Below are 24935 nucleotides of genomic sequence, written 5' to 3' on the forward strand. Positions count from 1 at the left end.
ACCATAGTTCAAAACGACACATGCACCCCAAGGTTCATTGCAAAACTATTTACAATAACCAGGTCATGGAAGCAACCTAGATGCCCATTAATAGATGAATGGATAAAGAAGTGGTACATATATACAATGGAATATTACTCAGCCATAAAAAGAAACGAAAGTGAGCTATTTGTAATGAGGTGGATAGACCTAGAGTCTGTCATACAGAGTGAAGTAAGTCAGAAAGAAAAAGACAAATACCGTATGCTAACACATATATATGGAATTTAAGAAAAAAAAATGTCATGAAGTACCTAGGGGTAAGACAGGAATAAAGAAACAGACCTACTGGAGAAGGACTTGAGGATATGGGGAGGGGGAAGGGTGAGCTGTGACAGGGCAAGAGAGAGTCATGGACATATACACACTAACAAACGTAAGGTAGATAGCTAGTGGGAAGCAGCCGCATGGCACAGGGATATCGGCTCGGTGCTTTGTGACCACCTGGAGGGGTGGGGTGGGGAGGGTGGGAGGGAGGGAGGCGCAAGGGGGAAGAGATATGGGAGCATATGTGTATGTATAACTGATTCGCTTTGTTATAAAGCAGAAACTAACACACCATTGTAAAGCAATTATACCCCAATAAAGATGTTAAAAAAACATAATGGAAAAGAATATGAAAAAGAATGTATATATATATATATAGATAGATATGAATACATGTGAGCATAAATATATATATATACCTGAATCACTTTGCGGTACAGCAGAAATTAACACATTGTAAATTAACTCTACTTCAATAAAATAAATTTTTAAAAAATAAAATAAAAAAAAAGAAGAAGATGTGGTACATATCTGAGTAATGGAATATTAGTCAGCCATAAAAAGGGACGAAATTGGGTCATTTGTAGAGATGTGGACCTATATACTGTCATACAGACTGAAGTAAGTCAGAAAGAGAAAAACAAATATTGTATACAAGCACATATATGTGGAATCTAGAAAAATGGTACAGATGAACTGATTTGCAAGGCAGAAATAGAGACACAGATGTAGAGAACAAATGTATGGACATTTGAACTGATTTGGTACAGATGAACTGATTTGCAAGGCAGAAATAGAGACACAGATGTAGAGAACAAATGTATGGACACCAAGGGGGGAAAGGGGGGGTGGGATGAATTGGAGATTGGGATTGACATATATACACTAATATGTATAAGACAGATAACTAATAAAAAAAATAAAGTGACACTCACCATTTGACATACTTGTACACTGACAAAGAGCTTCTAATCAATGTTTTTAATTTCTTACTCTTAAGTATTAACAGCCAGCCAAGGAGCACTGGACATTTGAGGAAATCCTCCAACTTAAAAGAAAGAGACCTAACAAACAAATATAAAAAGAAACTCCAGGGGACTTCCTTGGTGGCACAGTGGTTAAGAATCTGCCTGCCAATGCAGGGGACATGGTTTTGAGCCCTGGTCCGGGAAGATCCTACATGGTTCGGAGCAACTAAGCCCATGCTCCTCAACAAGAGAAGACACCACAATGAGAAGCCTGTGTACCACAACGAAGATTAGCCCCTGCTCGCTGCAGGTAGAGAAAGCCCTCACGCAGCAACGAAGAACAGACAATTCAAGGAGAAGAAAGCTAAGAAATAAACATAAAAGTTATTTATATCATCAGAGAAAGAAAAGGTAATAATGGATCCAAAAGCAAGTTTTAGAAAGAGCTCTTGGAAATTAAAAATATGATAACAAACATTAAATATGCAATAGCAGGTTTGTAAAAGAAAATCAAGAAAATTTCCCAGAAAAAAGGGCAAGAAGACAAAGAGATGAACTATAGAAAAGATAAGAAATTTAGAGGATTATTCCACAAGATCTGACATACAACAAATAGCAGAGTTCTAGAGAAAAAGACAAGAGAAAATGCAAAGAGGAAATTATTAAAGAAATAATACAAGAAAACTTCCCAGGACTAAAGAACATGAGTTTTATAAATCCATGTCTGAGTGCCTTGCACAATAAGTGAACCAAAGACTCATCTCATGGCACACTGTGCTGGTGTATAACATTTAGAATAAAGGGAAGACCCTAAAAGGAAACAAAATCAGATAGCATACAAAGGATCTAGAATCAGAATGGAACGAGACCTTCAACAGCAATGTCGAAAGCTACAAGATTCTGTGGGAAAATGATTTTCAATCCATAGTTCTGTACCCAGCCAAACCATGAAACAGTCATGAGGTAGAATAAAGGCATTTTTAGATTTGCAATTCTAAAATTATCTCCCATGTACCCTTTCTTAGGAAGTTATTGGAGTGTGTATTCTCCTAACAAAGACGGAAATTTAAAAAGAGGAAGGGGAATTCCCTAGTGTCCAGTGATTAGGACTCTGTGCTTCCACTGCAGGGGGCATAGATTCGATCCCTGGATCCTTGGTTGGGGAACTAAGATACTGCATGCTGTGCTGTGCAGCCGAAAAAAAAAAAAAAAAAAGGAAGATGTGGGATCAAAAAAACAGTAATTCCAACACAGGAGAAAGGCAAAAGGAATTCCCAAGACTTTAGGTGATCCTAGGCTGACACTTTTTAGTTGGCCTGAGGAGCAGTCAGTGCACGTTGGAATAGAATGATAAGGAAGGTGGGTTCTAGGTGGGACATCTCCAAGCAAAAAAATGAAATTGATAACTTACTTGAGGTATTTGAATGTACTGAGAAGAGATTTACACTTCTGGTGGAGTTGGAGATTAATGAGCGATAGGTACAGAAAAACTAGGCAAATCAAAATAAGCAAGGCACTATTAAATATGGAACAAACTAGCTGTTAAAAGAAAAATTGGAAATCTAATTATAATACGGTACTTAGGGCACTTTGGTAAATCATATGGTCATAAAATAATTAAAACACTGAATAGTGATTTAACCCCAAATTAGGGTTCAATTATATTGGAACGGTGGGGGGGGGGGTTGTGTTTGAATGTGCATATGTGCTGATGGTATAAAACAGCAAAAAACCCTCCTCTTCCATTGTTAGAAGTTAGTGGGTAATGTTTAAAACTGTATAACAGCTACTAAAAAAATAGCAATAGAAGAAATTTATTGAGAATTATGACTGTAAACAGCAAATCACACAGTTAAAAGAATAGAAAATGATTCTTTTTAGAGAGCAGGAATGGGAGACAGGGGTGTGTTGATTTTGTTATAAGTTTAAAAGAACTATTTGACTTTTTTTTTTTTTGCGGTACGCGGGCCTCTCACTGCTGTGGCCTCTCCCGTTGTGGAGCACAGGCTCCGGACGCGCAGGCCCAGCGGCCATGGCTCACGGGCCCAGCCGCTCTGCAGCACGCAGGATCCTCCCGGACCGGGGCACGAACCCACGTTCCCCTGCATCGGCAGGCGGACTTTCAACCACTGCGCTACCAGGGAAGTCCTATTTGACTTTTTAAAACAATACACGTGTGTAACTGAAAAAAAAATTAAGTTTAAAAGACTGAGAGTGGTTGATTGTATTGACTGAAAATCAGGCACATTCACACTAAAATGTTGATAGAAACAGGAGTTGAAAAAGATGACAGTATACATAAAAACACCATAAAATAACTTCCTCAGTTGCGTACATTGACTCTATACATTTGTAGAGCTGATGTATATTTTAACCCCTTACTACTGTCCCTTAAATTGTTGATAGCACTGGGGGAGATTTGCCTTTTTTAAAAAATTTAATTTTTTTTTAGGTTTTAGGTTTTAGATGCTATATTTAATAGTCAAGGAGGTTATACAATAAAGAGTCCACCTCCACAAAGGAAAATATATTAAAAGGTTCTTGGGTTTCTTTCAAAAATATTCTATGCACATATAAGAGTACATACTCTTTTGTTTGGCCATGCCACGTGGCATGTGGTATATTAGTTCCCTGATCAGGGACCGAACCCGTGCCCCCTGAAGTGGAAGCACGGAGTCCTAACCACTGGACCGCCAGGGACTTCCCATATAAGAGTACATAGATTGCCTCTCACCATTGTGGCCTCTCCCGTTGCAGAGCACAGGCTCCGGACACACAGACTCAGCGGCTGTGGCTCACGGGCCCAGCCGCTCCGCGGCATGTGGGATCCTCCGGACCGGGGCACGAACCTGTGTCCCCTGCATCGGCAGGCGGACTCTCAACCACTGCGCCACCAGGGAAGCCCTGCTTTTACATATTTTTATATGCTCAGTAACTATTGCCTTCTTGTGAGGGCAGAGACCATATCAGACCTCTTTGTATCATCCACCCGTGCTTTGTACACTTTAGGCATTTAATGCATCTGTTGCCTTTAACAAAAATGGTTCCCACAGATTAATTTAGGACTGTTGCCTTGGGACGGTGATTAGCACTCTGCGCTTTCACTGCAGGGGGCGCAGAACTAAGATCCCACATGCTGTGCGTTGTGGCCAAAAAAAAAAGGACTATAGCCTTGATTGCATAGGACTGCAAGGGCTTGATCACCTTGTATTCACTGGATCTAAACCCTATCATTTTAAGTCAGAGAATAAGCAACTGGCCCTTAGACCACAGCTATGGGGGAGAGTCTGACTCCTAGGCCAGCCAGTGTCCAGCCCACTATATCAATTTTAGTCTTTCATGTTAGGCATTCCTATCCTGCTCCTATGGAAAATCAAGGCAACCAACAATAGGAAACCCTACTTGAAATAAGGCATTTGAAGAGTATAAGTCACTGTAACTTACCTGATGATTTTTACAGAGCTAGACAATAAGCCCCCATATGATTACCTAACAGGTCTGTGGTTAACTTTTCCTTCCTTCCCCCCGCCCTTCCTTCCTTCCCCCCTCCCTTCCTTCCTTCCTTCCTCCTTCCCTCCCTCTCTTTATTTTGGTTGTGCCGGGTCTTAGTATGACAGGCAGGCTCCTTAGTTGAGGCTCCAGGGCTCCTTTGTTGTGGCATGCAAACTCTTAGTTGAGGCACGCATGTGGGATCTAGTTCCCGGACCAGGGATGGAACCTGGGCCCCCTGCATTGGGAGCGCGGAGTCTTAAGCACTGCGCCACCAGGGAAGCCCCATGTGGTTAACCTGTAACCTGGTATTCAAATATCCTCAATGCCCTGCTCCTAACCTTCGTAATCATAAGCCTACTAACTCCACATCCACACCCGAAAGCCATGATTGCGCAAAACTGAACTACTGATGGGTATACACACTTTATTCCAGAGGAAATTAATCCCCTTGCCTTCTATTTCCAACCCCACTGGTCTCTTTGATCTATCAAATGCCACCTCCTTTGTGAAGCCTCACCCTCTTCTCTTCAGCTAAAAGTAACTTCTCCACTTTCTGAACTTTGCCACTCCCTTACGGCACTCTCTAAATCTTGAATTATAGTTACATACATCTTCCCTACTGTAATAAGCATAGTGAAGGCAGCGTTTGTGTCTGATTTTTTACCTTAAACAGCGAGCTTATGGGTAAGAGGCAATGAACATGCTGCTTAGTCTACCCAAGTCCCCATCCTCTCTCATTTAGGCTTGGGCAAAAGCCTTCTAACTCTTCCTTGGATTCTACTAGGCTCTTCTATCATGATCCTTTGGAAACACATCAGCTCGAGTCAGTTCCTTACTCAAAGTCCTTCACAGACTTTCCATGTCCTCACTACGCTACTTGACTAATTTTGCTATCACACTGGCCTTCTTGCTTTCCTTCTATCATGCTAACCACCTCCTTTCTCAAATGCCTTACATTTGATGTTCCTTCAGGATAGAATAGTGGCTATTAATAGAATACGGGACTTCCCTGGTGGCGCAGTGGTTAAGAATCCTCCTGCCGACGCAGGAGACACGAGTTCGAGCCCTGGTCTGGGAAGATCCCACGTGCCGCAGAGCAACTAAGCTCGTGCACCACAACTACTGAGCCTGCGCTCTAGAGCCCACGTGCCACCACTACTGAAGCCCACAACGAGAAGCCGCCGCATGAGAAGCCCACGCACCGCAACGAAGAGTAGCCCCGACTCGCCACAACTAGAGAAAGCCCGCGTGCAGCGACAAAGGCCCAATGAGCCAAAAATAAATAAATGAATGAATAATAAATTTATTAAAAAAATAGAATACGGTCTAAGATACTAGGTACCATTTGCTTCCTTACTCAAATCAGGTTGTCTTCCCCCATAGAGATCCTTTTTGGCCATTCTCTAGCACCCCTGTTAAGGGTGAAACCAGAGTGCCTGGTTTGGACAGTTGGCTTTACCACTTACTGGGTGTATGATCTGGGGGCAAGTTAACCTTTTTCTTCCTCAGTTTCCTCATCAGTAAAATGGGGATAATAATTACACATATTGATTGCTTAGAACACTGTCTGCCTGGTACACAGCAAGGGTTCAATAAGTTATTGCTTTTCCTCATAGTGCTCATCACAATCTGACATTTTTACATATTAGTCTGTGTCCTACACTTGAAAGTAAGCTCCTTTAGGGCAGGACTGTTTTATTGGTGATTTTATCCCTAGCTCCTAGAGCAGTGTCTTGCTATAAAGAACTTCAATGCATTTTGTTGAGTATGAATGGATTTATTCAATGTTTTAAAAAAAATAAACTACTGAATTGTATTATTTTATTAAATAGGCTTTCCATAACTGTGTGAATATTAATATTGACAGATCTATGTATTGTACTTTGTTGCAGAGGAAACCTCCTTGGCCTCTAAATTCAAGTGGAAAATAGCCACAAAGAAGAACAATGTATCTGAAAAAAATCTAGTCCACTATACTGTGTTATTGAACTAGATCAGTTATAGCTAACTTATTATGTGATAATACCAGAGTACTAGGAGAAAAAATGGATAATTGTGTGCTTACCACACAGTAGCTTCGAATAATTACTAGCAAATTATAAAAGCACTTGAAAAAGAAAATGCAGAAGTTATACTTAAGATTTTGACAATTGTATACATCTGTGTAACCACCACTGTGCTCTAGATATAGAACACTTCCATCACTCCAAAAAGATCTCCCTGCCCTTTTTTTTTCTAACAAACTCCCAGTCTTTGCAAGGCAAACACGTGGCAGGCAAAATAACGATCCCCAGAAAGATGTCCTTGTCCTAATGCCCAGAACCTGTGAATATGAACATACCTGTGACTATGTTACACGGCAAAAGGGACTTTGAGATAGGGGATTATCTGGTACCTGGGTGGGCCCAATGTAACCACAAGAGTCCTTAAAAGTAGAAGAGGAAGACAGAAGAGTGAGTCAGAGAAAGGTGCTACAGTGGAAGGAGAGGCAGGAGAGATTTGAAGTATAAGAAGCACATGACCTACTCTTGCTGGCTTTGAGGATGGAGGAGAGGGGCCACAAGTGAGGATGGAGGAAAGGGGCCACAAGCCAAAAAATGCAGGTGGTCTCTAGAAGCTGGGAATACCAGCAAAGGAACAGGGACCTCAGTCACAATCATTAGGACTGAATTCAGCTAACAACTTGAATGAGCAAGGAAATGGATTATGAGAGCCTCCAGAAAGAAATGCAGCCCGGTGGCAACTTGATTTTAGCCCAGTGAGTCCCATACTGGACTTCTGACCTACAGAATTGTAAGATAATAAGTTTGTGTTAAGCCCTAAGTTTGTGGTAATTTGTTATGACAACAATTGAAAATTAATGCTCTATTGAAAATTTCTATGCTCTAACACCATAGAGTAGTCTTCTCTGTTTTTGTACTTTATATACATGGAACCATATAGTAGACCTCTTTTGTGGCTGGCATATATACACACACACACACCCATATATATATATATTTTTGTCGCACCCTGCGGCATGTAGGATCTTAGTTCCCCGACCAGGGATTGAATCCGTGCCCCCTGCATTGGGAGCGAAGAGTCTTAACCGCTGGACTGTCAGGGAAGCCCCTCACTTATAATGTTTTTGAGATTCACTTATATTGTTTGTAACAGTAATTTTTAAAAAACTGCTGAGTAAGTAGTCCATTGTAAATACACCATAACTTACTTATCCATTCTCTCGATGATGGACATTTGGATTCTTTCCGGTTTTGGGGTCTCAAGAAGATGTACATTCTTGTACCACTCTTTCTGCAGACATGTTTCCATTTCTCTTGGGTAAATACCCAGGAGTAGAACTGCTGGGTCACAGGAGAGCTGTATGCTTAACGTTAAAAGAAATGGCCAAACGGTTCTCCAAAGTGGCTGCGTCATTTCAAATTCCTACTGGCAGTTTGTGGGTTCCAGTTGCTCCGTATCCGTGAATTTCAGCAGATTGTATTCTCATTTTATGTATGAGGAAAAAAAAGATACCCAGAGAGGCTGATTTGCCTAAAGTCATATGGTTTGTATGAGCCAGAACCAGGACCCTGGTGCTCTCCATACTGGAGTTTCCCTACTTTTCATCTGCACTCCCTCACCCTTCAGTGTTGCATTCTCTCTCATCTTGATAGTTGTCCATCACATTAGTTTAATTTTCTTGCTATTTTTATGCCTTCCAAGGGAAATGACAATTTAAAAAATGATGTAATATTTATTGTACCTATCTACTTAAAATTTTTTAATGTATAAAAATTACATTAAAACATCAATATGCAATTATTTTCCCACCACTCAAAAATTTTAATATGTATTGAAGATTCTGGACCAGAAAATGTGTAAAGAGAAGACAAGAAATATCAAAATAACTTATAACAAATTTCTAAAACCTCTCACATTTAAAATTTGTAAGACAAAAATATGATTTAAATACATGTTTGCCATTATGGTATAGATAAGAAAATAGTATCCATACTAAAATTAATTCATCCTACTTATCAAAATTCCTAGTATAAGAGTGAAAATACTCAGATGCTTACAAATAGGTATTCAAAAGTTTCTCTTGGTCAACATTCTTTGGTGTTCATAAAACTGCATATATTATTATGTATCTATTTATCATACAGTCTTTTCAGACTATACATTCAGTTTAAATTGGAAATAAAAAAATATAGATATTATTATAGAAAGTAGTTATAGAGTAAGTATTTTGATTTCATAGTGCCCAAGGGTTTATGAACAAGATTTACTTATTAAACTTTAAAATAACCACCGAATTCTTCGATATTTCTTCTACATCTACATGTTCCAGAAATTTTTTAAAAAGTTACATCTATAGGCAGAAAATTAACTCTGAGTTGACAATTATTTATGACTCTCTCCACTGGCTGTTCCACAACATAAGAAAAGATGAAAAGCCTAGCATTGCTTGGATACCAGCTTAATAAGCAACTTGGAATGCCAGATGCATAACAAGAAATGGAATATTCTACTTTAGAGGAAGAAGACAGAGTGAATAACATGAACACAACTTAGTCTAAGTTCTTTACCCTAATAAAGTAATTATTCATTTGCAAATATTACCAAAAGTAAAAAAATTTATTTTACAGAGTGGTTGGCTTTTGTAATACATCAAAAACTGTCATGTTATCCTTCACTATTCTCACTGCTGCCTCATATCAGTGGTTGAAGTTTCTCCCAAATAATTTAGTTTACATTTAAAGTGGCAATACAGGTTTTACTTAATGGATTTAAGTTATAATTAGAAACCAGTTTTATATACAGAAAATCCATAAATATAGAACTTTTATTCCTATTTTATCCTAGGGCTATGCAAAAAATTGACTAAAAATTTTTCATTTGGGTCTTTGTAATAAACATGTAAATACATTATTTACAATGGAGATGGTTTCTTACAGAAAGTAAACACACAGAAGTTATTTTGGTCTTCACTAGAATCCATCATTATATGTTCACTTTTGAAGATGATATGATACATCATGTTCACTTAAATTTTAAGTTTCCTGTTTTACATGTAATTTAAACAATTATTTTACTTGTACAATTAACGCTTCATTCTGTATTTAAATTTCCTTTAAGAAAGATTCCTTGATCCAACTGTAGGCAGCTTTAAAATTTTTTTCAAATACCACAAAATGTTTCTGTACAATTATGTGCAATTTTCTTCCTTCTGGCGATATTATAAATACCCGGTCATTTCATCTTCATTGTTCATACCCCAGGGGTAATTCCCAAGTTATCTCACATGATGTAAGTACCATCTTTGTAGTATTTCATGGACTCCATTTGTTTTGTCATAGCCAGAACATCATGAAATCCAGTACTTAGGCCAGACATATGTTGAAAGTATGCTTCTTTTTCCACTTGAATTGTTAAATTGTTTACTCCAGCATCTTTAAGTATTCCTGTAACCTGTTATAAAAATCCATACATTTAAAAGCATTTAGATTAATGCATTTAGTGCACTTGGATTAAATAATAGATATCACATTTTTTAAAATAGCCACAGTCAATGATAAGTCCTTAAAATAATGTTTATTATTTAGCTGGTCAAATATTACATAGGATCTTTTAGAAGGCCAGTAAATCACTGACCTGACATTCAAAGTAGAAAAGGAAAACAGCTACTGTTTCCAATTTGGTAGGTCTAGAATAGGGATACAGGAACTGTTTTGATCCTTATCTCCAACCATGACACATACCTGCCAACTTTATTATTATTATTAACTTAGGACTATATTTATAATAACTTATTTCTTGACCATCTATTGGGAACCAAGGTGGACTACAAATGAATTTTTTTTTACATTAACTTAAGCTTGTCCTCCACATACTAAAACTTGACTTTATTTTTTACCATTTTTGGATATAAAACAAATCTAGATGTAAAAAAACAACTTCTCCTTGGACAGCTGTAAGAATGATATTTTTAAACAATTAAATGACTACTGAGCTGTATAACTTACAATGTGTGCAATTACCTCAACTGCAATTATTTTAAAGACTTAAGATTATTACCTGCTGTACTATTCTTTGTTCCAGCACATCAGATGTCACCTGTATATGAATTGTTCCTGCCACAATATTGGCAGAATGACGCCAAAAATGTGGGTCTCGGTATGATATTAATCCTTCAATTTTCTGTAGCTGTCAAATAAAAGGAGAGGTGATATAAATGGATTTGAAGGCTAATTTACTGAACACAAAGTAGTCTTTCTAGTCCAGAAACCATTATTAGGCTGATTAAAAAAAACAAAAGTAATAAGGAGAGCCCAGAATGAGAAAGGAATGGGAGGGACAACTAACTTCAAGTAAAGGTGTCTAAAATATTTTGACCTGGCAGTGATGCCAGGGAAAGAAGTTTGGAATAGGAAGTGAACAGGGTTACACAGGTGACTTTACACCCATTTTCACAGATGTAAGATGTACTTTGCCTAGTCTAAACATTGGATATGTTCAATAAACCATGTTGTTTCCTTTATATTGATACAAACATTCCAGTATTATTTGTTATATTTGAGATAACACATGCAAAAGATATCCTTCATGTTCAACAACGGAGGGCTAGTTAAATAAATTATAGACTATCCACACAAAGTAACACTACCCTGTCATTAAAAATGTATTAGAATATTTATCAACATGATATAATTAAGTGGGGAAAAATTTACAAAGCAGTACAAAACATTTTTTTGGCCATTTTTATTTTAAAAATATTTTTATACAGAAAAACGACCCAAAAGTGTTTCTGGGCTTCCCTGGTGGGGCAGTGGTTAGGAATCCGTCTGCCAATGCAGGGGACATGGGTTCAAGTCCTGGTCCAGGAAGATCTCACATGCCACGGAGCAACTGGGCCCATGCGCCACAACTACTGAGCCTGCGCTCTAGAGCCTGTGAGCCACAACTACTGAGCCCACATGCCACAACTACTGAGGCCCATGTGCCTAGAGCCTGTGCTCTGCAACAAGAGAAGCCACCACAATGAGAAGCCCACACACCACAATGAGAAGTCCCTGCTCACCACAACTAGAGAAAGCCCATGCACAGCAACAAAGACCCAATGCAGCCAAAAAAACAAACAAAAAAACCAATAAATAAATAAATAGATAAGTTAAAAAAAAGTGTTTCTTTCCAGGTGGTGAAATTATATGTGATTATTATTTTTTTCTTTTTTCTACTTTGAAGCTTTCTGTAATGGATATGTATTATTTTTGAAATAAAAAACTTTCTTTTTTAGTAGGATGTATTAGTCGCCAATTATGAGAAAGTGAGAAAACTTTACTAATTTTATTTGTGAAACCAGTGGGTTAAGATGCTATACATTAAGTATTCAAGATGCCAACTGTTCATCAGCAGATCCTAATTACTTTAATATGATATGTCAGGGACTTCCCTGGTGGCGCAGTGGTTAAGAATCCGCCTGCCAATGCAGGGGACACAGATTCGAGTCCTGGTCCGGGAAGATCCTACATGCTGTGGAGCAACTAAGCCCATGTGCCACAACTACTGAGCCCATGTGCCACAACTACTGAAGCCCGTGTGCCTAGAGCCCGTGCTCCGCAACCAGAGAAGCCACCGTAACGAGAAGCCCGCGCACCGTAACGAAGAGTAGCCCCCACTCACCGCAACTAGAGAAAGCCCGCGCACAGCAACGAAGACCCAATGCAGCCAATAAACAAATAAATAAACAAACAAATAAATAATAAGATATGGCAAACCACAAGCTGAAATACATTCTATTTTGTGTTTGGTTTTTCTATGAATTGCCTGTTTATATTATCAGTCCATTTTCCTACAAGACTGTCATTTTCATTTCTCATTAGGTCAACTTATTTAATTTCAAATACTATTTTAAAAGGAAGAAGACTAGTAAACAAATTATACACAGTACCTTTTCTAAGGCAATATGTAGTTCTTTTTCATATTCTGGTGGCAGTCTCAGAAGGAGAACCTGACAGGCATCTTTAATCAGTGGGACAACACTGAGAAATATTAATATAGCGATAAAAAGAGAACAGAGGGGATCAGCAATGAACCATCCAAACTGCTCTATAAGAATGGTGGATACGATCACACCAATACTGCCAAGTGTGTCTGCCAAAACATGTAGAAATACACCTACAAGTAAGATACATAAAATATTAAAAATTAAAGCACATTTAATTTAGTTCTTTTATTCATTCTACAAATATTACGAGGTACCTATTATTCACCAGGCACTCTGCTAGGGGCTGGTACTTCAAAATGACTAAACATGGTCACTTCCATCAAGGAATTCATGGCACAGTGGTGAAAGTAAGGATGTGGGCAACTATTACCAGTGTGGTGAGTTTTATGATGGTGTGTGGGAAAGCTTCCTAGAAATCATACATGAGCCAAGTTTTGACATTACCTAAATTATTTCTACTAAAATATCAGAATAGGGAATTCTCTGGCGGTCCAGAGGTTAGGACTCCGCACTTTCACTGCTGAGGGTGAGGGTTCAATCCCTTGTTGGGGAACTAAGATCCCACAAGCCATGCGGTGTGGCCAAATAAATAAATAAAACATCAGAATAAATATCTCAACATAAATGATACTTCCCCCATATTTTTTTCAGTACAATAAAAATTTCTTAGTTCTTTTATAGTGAAAGTGCGTAATGCACAGTTTCCCTTGCAACTAATATTTACTCAAATGTCACTATGAAAAGGACTCTATAATTATAATAATTTATTTTTAAAAATTGACATTTATGAACAGTTGTGAGTATTTTCTGTAACAGATGACTTTAGATCTCTTTTTAGTTACAGGTTGGTTTTTTAAAATAAAATTGTACCAAGAGCTCAATACTTAATACAAATAAACAATGCCAATTCAGAACACAGTTGAAAGGTAGGACAGTATCTGGCAAGGACTCACCCCTCATGTTAGCATTCATGCCTCTGCCTGCAGATCCGTGGCTGTGACCGTGCCCATGGTCACTGTGTCCATGCACATGGTGTGAATGACTGTGATCAGATGAGTGACAGCTTCCTTGAGAAGCTCCATGGGTATGGTTATGGGCATGGCTAAAGGCACAGATACCAATAAGGTTTACTATCAGCCCTCCAACTGAGACTGGCTAGAAAAAAGAAAAAAGAAAACCTTTAAATTTGTAATTAAAAAAATAAACTTGTTATTTAAAAGTTATTATGTTGCTATATATGTTTTTTGGTTTATAGTTTTGAAAATATTCATAGTAAAACCTCATTAAATTCAATAAGAAAATTTTAAAAGTGTGAATTTTAGAAGAAGCGTTTAAGTTTCAAATACCAAAGTGCTCACAAGTAAAAGGATTTAGATTTGCTTTAACTAAATGATTAAGAATAAAAATGTACTTGATTCAGGGTTTATGAATAAATAAATGATGCTAAAGTTTTATTTTATTTAAATAAAGAGTTTGAAAGTACTGCTTACTAGAGCAAGTATACACTGTACCTGAAATCTCATTTATATTACTAGGTAAATATCAATACTTTAAAAGGCAATGATTGTAATTTACTAATGAGTGGGTTACAAATAAACACAGTCTTACTGTTTCTTAACTATAGTAAAATTTCCCAAAGTAAAAAAAGTACAATGGAAAAGCATTTTTTAAAAAGCGAAGTAAATGAGATTACCTTGATTTAATGGTGCCACAATAACACCCCAAAGGATACTTACCCTTGATTATCCCCTCTTACAAAATGATTTTGAATAGCAGCTCTAGCTCAGGGCACTATTTAATTTACATACGTCTACAATTTCTCCTTTAGAGAAATCCATTTGTTTTATTTTTAATTTTTTAAATTAGAAAAAATTTTTAACATCTTTACTGGAGTATAATTGCTTTACAATGGTGTGTTAGTTTCTGCTGTATAACAAAGTGAATCAGCTATACATATACATATATACCCATATCCCCTCCCTCTTGCGTCTCCCTCCCACCCTCCCTATGCCACCTCTCTAGGTGGTCACAAAGCACCAAGCTGATTTCCCTGTGCTCTGTGGCTGCTTCCCACTAGCTATCTATTTTACATTTGATAGTGTATATATGACCATGCCACTCCCTCACTTCGTCCCAGCTTACCCTTCCCCCTCCCCATGTCCTCAAGTCCATTCTCTACATCTGCATCTTTATTCCTGTCCTGCCCCTAGGTTCATCAGAACCATTTTGTTTGTTGTTTTTAAGATTCCATATACATGTGTTAGCATATGGTATTTGTTTTTCTCTTTCTGACTTACTTCACTCTGTATGACAGACTCTAGGTCCATCCACCTCACTACAAATAACTCAATTTCGTTTCTTTTTATGGCTGAGTAATATTCCATTGTATATATGTGCCACATCTTTATCCATTCATCTGTTGATGGACACTTAGGTTGCTTCGATGTCCTGGCTGTTGTAAATAGAGCTGCAATGAACATTGTGGTGCATGTGTCTTTTTGAATTATGGTTTTCTCAGGGTATATGCCCAGTAGTGGGATTGCTGGCTCGTATGGTAGTTCTATTTGTAGTTTTTTAAGGAACCTCCATACTGCTCTCCATAGTGGTTATATCAATTTACATTCCCACCAACAGTGCAAGAGGGCTCCCTTTTCTCCACACCCTCTCCAGCATTTATTGTTTGTAGATTTTTTGATGATGGCCATTCTGACCGGTGTGAGGTGATACCGCATTGTAGTTCTGATTTGCATTTCTCTAATGATTAGTGATGTTGAGCATCCTTTCATGTGTTTGTTGGCAATCTGTATGTCTTCTTTGGAGAAATGTCTATTTAGGTCTTCTGCCCATTTTTGGATTGGGTTGTTTGTTTTTTTGATATTGAGCAACACATATCTTAATTGTGGAAGAATGAAAAACTAAACAACAGTTATAAGTCAATGTTGCTAAAAGAAGATTGCACAAGATACAATGGGAATATTCAGAAAGGGAACTCTAACACACTTTAAGGTGGGAAGAGAGGGACTAAGGGAAAGTATCCCACCAAAGGCAACTTTAGAAGCAAAGCCGAAAAGGGCAGAAGTGAGGGAAGGGCATGAGAACTATAAGGAACAGCGCATGTAAAGATTTGGAGGTACAGGGAAAACACTAAAAGTTGCCATAGCAGTAATTTAATCTAGAGTAAAGCCTTTGAATATTTCCTCAGGTATTCAAAAACACATCTTCAAACAAAAACGTTTAATAAGGCAGAAAAGAAACTGTTTTAGGATATTATCTAATATTTGACTACTAGTGTATTAGAGAAAAGTGTATTAATTTCGAAGAGTCAGCAGTGTAAATGTAAATAGCAAGATAGGAAGTTATGTTAATTTAAATTAAAAAATAAGTAAATAAAACCTTCCTAGGTCAATAACTACAAGTAGTTAAACTTTAGCAGGGAAAAAGCTGTATGAGTTTGAGCAGAAATTCAAATAGGAAAATGAAAAGACTTACTGTTAACATGTGTGTGTCTAATTCCGGAGGATCAATTAATCTAGCCACTGATTCCATAAACACGAAAAAAGCTATTACCACTAGAAAAAGCCCATTAATAAATCCAGAGAGAATTTCTATTCGGCCATACCTAAAAACGTAGAACATATTTTTAGAAAAGGAAAATGACAAATATTTTTAAAGTATAAACATTATTATGTTACAAATGAGGAAATGATTTTCAATGACAGATTTTCAATGACACAAATAGTAAGACTAGAAAATTACCAAGATTATAAATATCATACTAATGCTGGAAGGTTCTTTCCATACATATATGTTTGTTGAAATCTTATATATTTATCAAAGTCCTTCGTCAACGTCCCTTCTTACACAAAGCCTGTCCTAATTTCTTAGCAAGAAGTTATTTCTCTCTCTAATCCTTTGGCGTTCTCTGTATCTCCGTCACAGTACATAGATTGGGCTTTGTATCAAAATTTTTTGTAATTTGGGGTCATCCATCTTTCAAAATATAAACAGCTGAAAGTAAGAGCTGAATTTATTAACCTATTTACAATAGTTCTTATCAAAATATCTTGCACAAATCAGGGATTCTAATATTCGCTGAACTGAATGATGACTTAGTGAAAGGATACTGCATCATTTCACTAATGATGACTTAGTGAAAGGCTACTGCATGCAGAGCCACTTTAAATTTTGAATTCTCTTCCTAACCGCAAAGATGTGAATGACCATGAACATTCCATTACCTCAAAGAAACACTGTTGGCCAAATAGCTCACTATTTAACTGATTTTTTGCTATCTACCTATGAGAGGGATTTGTCAGGGAGTATATAGTCTTAAGCTTACTGCCATTCAGTATTTATCAAATGCTTGGTTTAGTTTCTCTTATCTACTTTAAAGAAAAATGAAGCTCTGAAAAATTAAATATGTATTAAAAGTAGTAAAATTTTATTCTATAAGATGGAATTTGCTACAAGCCTTGACAGTCAGGGTACCTACCCATAGGAGAAAATCCGAGTTGCTTTCCATCTACTCATCAGGGCTGCAAAAAGTCCCATGACCAAAGCAGAGCAGTCAAAGAGCATGTGAAATCCATCTGAGATCAGACCCAGACTATTGGTCAACACGCCATAGAATAATTCCACAAAGGTAAAAAGCTAAAACACGTTTAAAAAAAATAGGAGAGGAGTATGTTGGGAAATACTGTTTCAAGAGAGATTTATCAGAATTTAATCATAAGGATTTTAACCTTTAGTTACCCAAACCTTACTTGAAGATATTATATAACTGTCTCTTTCGTTATTTAACTGATTCTCATACAAGAAACCTCATTCATATAAACTATAAGAAATCAAGCTAAATCAGATATGTCTATCTTATAAACTATTTAAAAGGGGATAGTTTTATTTATATGTCTGTAGAACTAAATAAACTAGACTATAAAATGTTAGCAAACTGGTCGGCAGTGAGATCTTATAAGGAGTAGATAAAAATCTTTTTTTCTTTTTGGCTGTGCCGTGTGGCTTGTGGGATCTTAGTTCCCCGACCAGGGATTGAACCTGGGCCCCTGGCAGTGAGAGCAAGGAGTCCTAACCACTGGACCACCAGGGAATTCCTGATAAAAATCTTTATAAACTACTATATCTACTAATTTGAAATAGCACACTAAACCAACGTTTTTAAAATACTTCAAAAAATTGTCTGTTTAAGTAGTATGAATATGATCCTGTAATCTTTCTAATACTTAGAGAAAATATAATTTTAGCCCATTTCTAATTACTAAAATTATTTGGGAATTACTAAAATTATACCAGAACTGTCAAAATTAAAAGATTAAGCTTTTAAGACATGCCACTAATATTTAAAACTCTTACCAGATTCAAGCACAAGAAGTAAAAGATCTGCCTAGAGTCATTCTCCTCAAGAATTTGTTTTAGTGATTCCTTAATAAACCTAGGGATTGACTGGGAGCTATGCTGAAAAGCATCACCCATGAAGTTATAAAGAGGTGTTCCTTCAGGAGAATATCCAATTAGGGTACCTTTCTGTCCTCTCTTAGAAGGAGATGATAAGATGTTGGCAGCTAAAAACGGAAGAAAAAAAAAAAAGAGGGATATTATAAAAGTTTAAAAAATTTAAGCCACCAAAACCCAACACAGTATCTCTCAGCACTAAATATATGAAGCATTGAACAAATTCCCAAATTTAGTAAATGACTGAACATCAGAATCCATAAGATGAAATTTGCTAAGGGGAAAAATGCTTACACAAAATGAAGAATATAGCGCTCACTACCACTCCTCCAGAAAGGACGTGTTCTGTGCTCTCCTGGTGTGCTGCTTTGTTTATGGCCCGAAGCTGGTCTGTTATTGGATGTGTCCAAAAATTTCCAAAAAGTAGAGCACTAATAAAAATGGGAAAGGATCCATATCGGGCACATTTGGAAACTTCCATTTTGACTGAACAAATGGAATCGACATAGAAATCCAGGATCATGACAAAAAACATAACCGTTGTAAAAGGCATAATGAGAGAAAACCAAGACTCGACTTTACTCTAGAAATTAAAAAAAAAAATTTGTTAATACCATATGGGTATAAAGTTCACATCCTATATTTTAGTTAATCCCTTTATGTATAAACAAATATTCCCATGATTCAATATGATTTGTAAAATGCCAAAATATAAGAGTTATAAGATATTGGCACATTTTCCTAGTATTCCCCAAAGTATTAAAAAAAGAAGCATTATTGTTTAATAATTTTATAAATACTTGGTGATATATAATCCTTGGGTTTGTGGGTAGGTATTAAACTATTATTAATATTATTATTTAACTGATTCCTATGGGCCACAGGAATGGGAGGGATATATAAATGTAATAGTACTTGATAATTTAAAGCCACTTGCAACATCAAATTGAAATAAAATACAATGTACTGAACTAAAATCTATAAATAACAGCAATTTATTTTACTTATTACCAATAAATTCCTGCTCTTACCTCAGTTGTCACAGAAAGAACAATGACCCATGGGCATAAGAGAAGCACAGAAACAATATGGGATAAAGCTTGAAGACGTTTGGTTCCACCAACATCTATAGAGAGTTTTCTGGAAGCTGTATGAAAACCAACTTTACAACACAAAGCCAGTACTAGCAATAATACTCCACCCTATGAGTAAAAGTAGATAAGTCTCATTAGAAACACACAGTTCAACACTCAAGTCTTTAAAGAAATGGAGCTAGCATGTTTTTTCCATAACCCAAATTACTGAACTACTTAAATGGCTGGCAGTACTGTAAATTACTGATAACTTATTTTAAATGTACTTTTAAAGCTACAGTTGCTGTAACTCTTCAGAATCTCTTGATCACCTTAGGAACAAAGAAAAGAACATACCTTGTGATCTGCCACACCTAAGAAGGCAATGGCTGTGTAAAGCATGTGAGTTAGAGCACTGTCATGATGTCCTTCAGCTAAGTGAGTTGGAGTGAAGGAAAAAAAATTCCAAATATTAACTCTTTGAATCCTGAAGTCCTCCTGGAATTTTAGCTACATTATTTTGGGTTGACTATACACTAATCTGAAGGCAAACCTGACTATCCTCAACAATGTTTCCCTTAAAAACAAAAGAAAATAATTAAAAATTTAATTTTGGGACATGATTTATAAATTAGAATGGCCTATATATATTTCTTTTGTTGTCTCCAAAACAATTATAATAGTGCTTAAGGCACAGTTGTTAAATTTTAGTACTTAACCTCCAAGACATATGCATGCATACTCTAAAGAGGACAAAGGGACAAGAGCAAGGAACCTCCTTAGATCACTCCTATCCAATGGAATTGGATATGCCATGTAAAAATCAGTCCTAAATCTGTTTCTAAGCCATTGACCACATAAGCCTCAGCAAAGCAAGCAACAAACAAGCAAAAGAGGGTACAGTGGGCAACAAATGTCTAACAATCAACCTGGAGTTCTGCAAAGTCATGCTGTCCTCTTTCACTGTAACAAAGTAAACTGACATTAGTTAACTAATAGGTTTTACAGCAGTATCAGTAACCACAAGGATCAAAACTGGTGTTCTGAGTCCTGCTAAATGGAGTGGGCAAGGGTATGTAGATAGGAAAGAACAGTGCATGACTGCAGACGAAAATGAGTAGATATATTTGATTGGAAAGTTGGGTTTATATAAGAGACAAGTGGAGGATGAGTTGGAAATAATAATTTAGAGCAAGAGGGCGAATACCAGGTTAAGGAATTTGAACTTCTTCTTTCAGGCAAGATGCCAAAGGTTTTTCATTTAATCTCAAAAAAGTTTCTATTTAAAAATTGCCACTGACTTCTAAAAGGAGCATTTAAATTGTTAAATTACAAGAGAGCAAATAGATTAATTTTGTTGAGTGGTAAATCACCTATTTTTTTAAATAGCATCAGGACATTCCAAAATATTCTTTCATTGTCCCTAAATTTCTGAAAACTTAGGGTGCTGTAAAAGATATTGAGATGCTATAAAATATTTAATTTAGAATGAATTTATTCATTATTTGAACACTGATTTAGAATACCTACATCAACCTATAAAGTTTCATTCATGATTGATCAGTATAATTCAGTCACTCCTTCATTTCCCATTGTGCCAGACTAAAAAACTCTGATCTTTTGCAAAAGGATACGGTGTTCAGCCATTTTAGCCATGAGATCATCATTGTCGAAAAGCAATAGGCAGATCACAGCAATAATGAAAAAAGCAGCCCCTCTTGTCTGAAAATGAAGAGAATAACAGCAAGAATAGCTTTTTCAAGTGTCAATTTTTAAGACCATGACTATACAAATGCTAAAGAAAATTTTTTTCAGACAAATATTTAAGTAAAATATAACATCTGACATTAAAGTCCTTATACTGTACAATATAAATTTACAGTATTAACAGTAAGATACAAAAGTAAAGAGCTCCAACAAATTCTGTAGGGTATTTTTAGGGCACTTGACAATCTGACAACTTCAGTTGTCTCTTTGCTAGTACTGATCAGCATGTTACCATGTACAAACCATTAAATGTTCACAGAACTAATCTTCCTAAATGTTACTTTGCTTCTGTTTGAAAAGCCCAAGTAACTAAGGAATAATTAGTAGTGACCTAATTTATTCTACAACATGCAAGTAATAGAGAAGACAGCTGATTTACAATAATGTCAGTAACCTAGTTACCACTCTTCTAGGGAAAAAGAACTAAGAGGGCATGTTAAGAAAATTAGCAAAGTCATCTCTAATAGCTAGTAAAGGTATTAAAAGCTGAATACACTTCTTATGTTCTCATTCCAGGGAAAGGATTTTGACAAGAGAAAATTATAGAAAGGGCATACTATCCACGTTTATGCAAATACTTCAGAATTTTTGGTACAGAAGCAATCTAAATAGCATTATTATACACTCTCTATTTACAAATTTATAGGTGTAATACCAGATACTTGGATAAAATTAAAATTTTAAGTAAAAATGAGGATCCTATTTTATTCATTATATGACTACCACTACATTTGATAAATTCTCTCTTAGTGTGGTAGGTATTTTGACAAAAGTTAGTATACATAAACCACATAATTTAAAATTTCATAATTTTCATTGAATCAGGACATGGTAACATTAACAATACCCAAATATGGAGAATATAACTTAATCTTTTCTTAGCAAAGAGGGCAACTGAGAATTTTGTGATGCTTCAGAGTCAGACTAAGGAAAAAAAAGTCACAGTCCTGGCAAGATGCCCAGATTCATTATTGACACTAATGACAGGATATTAAGATCCATACTCTCATTTCTGATTAGTGCAGTAAAATGTTTGTTTAATGTTTTAAAGTCATTTGTATTTCTTTTGTGAGTTGTCTTTTCCTGCCCTTTGCTCATTTCTATTGAGGATCTTCAGCATTTTCTTAAACTATTTGAGTGATTATATCAGAAAAAAAAAAAAGTAGGGGCTTCCCTGGTGGCGCAGTGGTTGAGAGTCCGCCTGCTGATGCAGGGGACATGGGTTTGTGCCCCGGTCCGGGAAGATCCCACATGCCGCGGAGCGGCTGGGCCCGTGAGCCATGGCTGCTGAGCCTGCGTGTCCAGAGCCTGTGCTCCGCAACGGGAGAGGCCACAACAGTGAGAGGCCCACGTACCGCAAAAAAAAAAAAACAAAAAACTTTTATCTGTGGCAATTTGTTATTGTTGTTAGTTGGTTGTTTGCACAATGATTTCTGTTACACAGATGCTTGTAATCATTATGCAGTCAAACATACGTGGTTTCCCCTTTGTGATTTTTTTCTACTGGTTTTATGCTCAGAAAGTTCTTCTCTGTCCACAGATTAATTATCCATCTATATTTTATTCTATGCTTTTACAAATATCTTTTTTTTTTAACCACAAAAATCTTCAATCCACTTGACATTTATTTTGGAGTACTCTGTGAGTGAGGGGAAAAGATTAAATAGTGGCATATGCTTTAATACCCCAAGGATCCAATTTGAAATCTACAGGCTGGGTAGACTCTGCTCTACTTGGCATGTTACTTTGTTCACTTTATTTTATTCATCTGCCTCCATTATTTAGCCTGAAAGCCCCTTTCAGAACAGAAACTATTAAACCTTATTTGCCTTTATTTCTCCTTTCCTCTGTAACGAGCACAATGCGTCATGCGTAGGAAGCATTTAATTTGGTAAATAAAAGTATTGTAGGTGTAAGTTATAATTGCACATTGGTGATGCATTTACTGAAAAGAGATTAATACTTAAATTATGGAAGATGAATAGGGTCACCTAGTTGGCAAAACATTCATCAGACTTTAAATATAACAAGTTCTTAGGGATGTATTTTCCAAAAATGATGTATAGGAGTTAAGAATGAGAGAGGGGAGGGATCAGGTATAGCACGAAGGAGATGTCTGTGGTGATCAATCAGTCCTGCACCTTGACTGTGGTGATGGTTACACAAATCTACACACACACACATATACACACAAGTGTATGTAAAACTGGTGAAATCTGAATAAGGTCCATGGATTGTACCAATGTCAATTTCCTGGTCTTGATAGTATAAGAGCTGGGTAAGAAGTTACTATTGAAACTGAGTGAAGGGCACAAGGATCTCTGTACTATATTTGCAGCTTCCTAGGAATATATAATGATTTCAAAATAAAAAGTAAAACACAAAATGTTTGTGAGAAAAATTTATAATTAGCAGAAAAAGCCTCTGCATTCTGTTAAATGGTAAAGGATCCTATTTTACTGCCCTAGATAGTATTTTACATGTACACTTTCAATTTGCAAGTAACGAATAATGTAAAATTCTACCTTTGCTGGTCCTCCTCCAGAACTAGTGAACAAAACACTGAGCAGCGAGATGACAACAATATCACTGTGCTCGAATAGCAGCAAAGTCCTACAAAAATAAAACATTATCATTCATGAAATATATCCGATATTTATCAGGAAGCATGAATTCAACTAGAGTAAGGGAGAAGAAAATAAATCTTTCCCCTTGATTTTCATAAAACATTATGGGAAAAATAAACATGTACAGCTGTTTTGGAAAATATTATGGCATTATCTGTCTTAGGAAGGTTGAAGCTACAAATATCTAATAATACCACTTGTAGGATTGTATCATACAGGTTTCTTGTATATATGTACCAGGAAACACTTATAAGATACCAGCATTGTCTGCAATAGCCCAAAACTAGAAACAACCTAAATACCCACTGATGAGAGAATGGATAATATAATTTAGAGGATATTCATTCAAAGGACTATTATACAGTGGTAAAAATGAATGAAATTCTATGAATATATTAAGAAATACAGAATTGTATACTTTAAAAATGCTACAAACTGAATGTATGTGTCTCCTTCTCTCCCCCATTCATACGTTAAACTCAATCACCAACGTGAAGGTATTAGGAGGTAATGAACACCTTTGAGAGGTGCTTAGGTTATGAAGGTGAAACCCTCATGAATGGGATTATTGCCTTTATAAAAGAGACCACAGAGAGCTCCCTCGCCCTTCTGCTATGTGAGGTTACAGTGAAGAGACAAGACGGCTGTCTATGAACCAGGAAGCAGTCTCTCACCACACATTGAATTTGCTTTGCCTTAATCTTGGCCTTCCTAGCCTCCAGAACCATGAGAAACAAATCTGTATTTTTTAAGAGTCACCCAGCCCATGGTATTTTTATTATAGCAGTCCCAATGTACTAAGACAAAAAGAGTGAATTTTATGGTATGTGAATTACATTTCAAAAAACTAACACAAAAGTGAATGAACTATATATATGTGTGTGTGTATATATATATACACACACACACACACTTACACACACTCACACACACATACTCTACATGCATCAAAATGGGCAAATCTCAAACACAACACTGAATGGAAAATGTATGCTGCACAAAAATACATGCAATGTAATTCTATTCATATGAAGTAGAAAACTTACAAAAAAGAAATGTGTACATATATGGTAAAACTATAAAGAAAACCAAGGGAATGAAAAGCAAAATTTAAGATGCTGGTTACATCCAATGGTAGGGGGAGAGGGGGATACACAGGGCAACAAAGGAACTGGTAAGGTTTTATTTGGGGGGATACATGAATGTTCATATTTATTTATATTTATTCTTTTATATGTATGAATAT

General features: G+C 36.5%; 1 protein-coding gene across 2 annotated transcripts in view; it reads right to left on the bottom strand.

Annotated features, from left to right (window-relative positions):
• Window positions 1-9362: 9362 nt before the first annotated feature.
• The window catches only part of SLC30A5 (solute carrier family 30 member 5), a 29505-nt gene continuing 13932 nt past the window's right edge, over window positions 9363-24935 (bottom strand). The window contains exons 5-16 of one of the 2 annotated variants that reach the window (XM_032627981.1): window positions 23588-23675; window positions 20930-21017; window positions 19653-19729; window positions 19254-19424; window positions 18517-18805; window positions 18124-18332; window positions 17249-17406; window positions 16246-16375; window positions 13710-13911; window positions 12700-12926; window positions 10827-10955; window positions 9363-10220 (exon numbers count right to left, since the gene is read on the bottom strand). In XM_032627981.1, the coding sequence (XP_032483872.1) occupies window positions 10050-10220; window positions 10827-10955; window positions 12700-12926; window positions 13710-13911; window positions 16246-16375; window positions 17249-17406; window positions 18124-18332; window positions 18517-18805; window positions 19254-19424; window positions 19653-19729; window positions 20930-21017; window positions 23588-23675 (1939 nt within the window). In that variant the 3' untranslated portion in view covers window positions 9363-10049. The remainder of the gene's footprint in view (window positions 10221-10826; window positions 10956-12699; window positions 12927-13709; window positions 13912-16245; window positions 16376-17248; window positions 17407-18123; window positions 18333-18516; window positions 18806-19253; window positions 19425-19652; window positions 19730-20929; window positions 21018-23587; window positions 23676-24935) is intronic. The other variant, XM_032627982.1, reaches the window with a different exon arrangement.

Source organism: Phocoena sinus, chromosome 3 (genome assembly GCF_008692025.1).
Source record: "Phocoena sinus isolate mPhoSin1 chromosome 3, mPhoSin1.pri, whole genome shotgun sequence".
Classification (NCBI taxonomy): Eukaryota; Metazoa; Chordata; class Mammalia; order Artiodactyla; family Phocoenidae; genus Phocoena; species Phocoena sinus.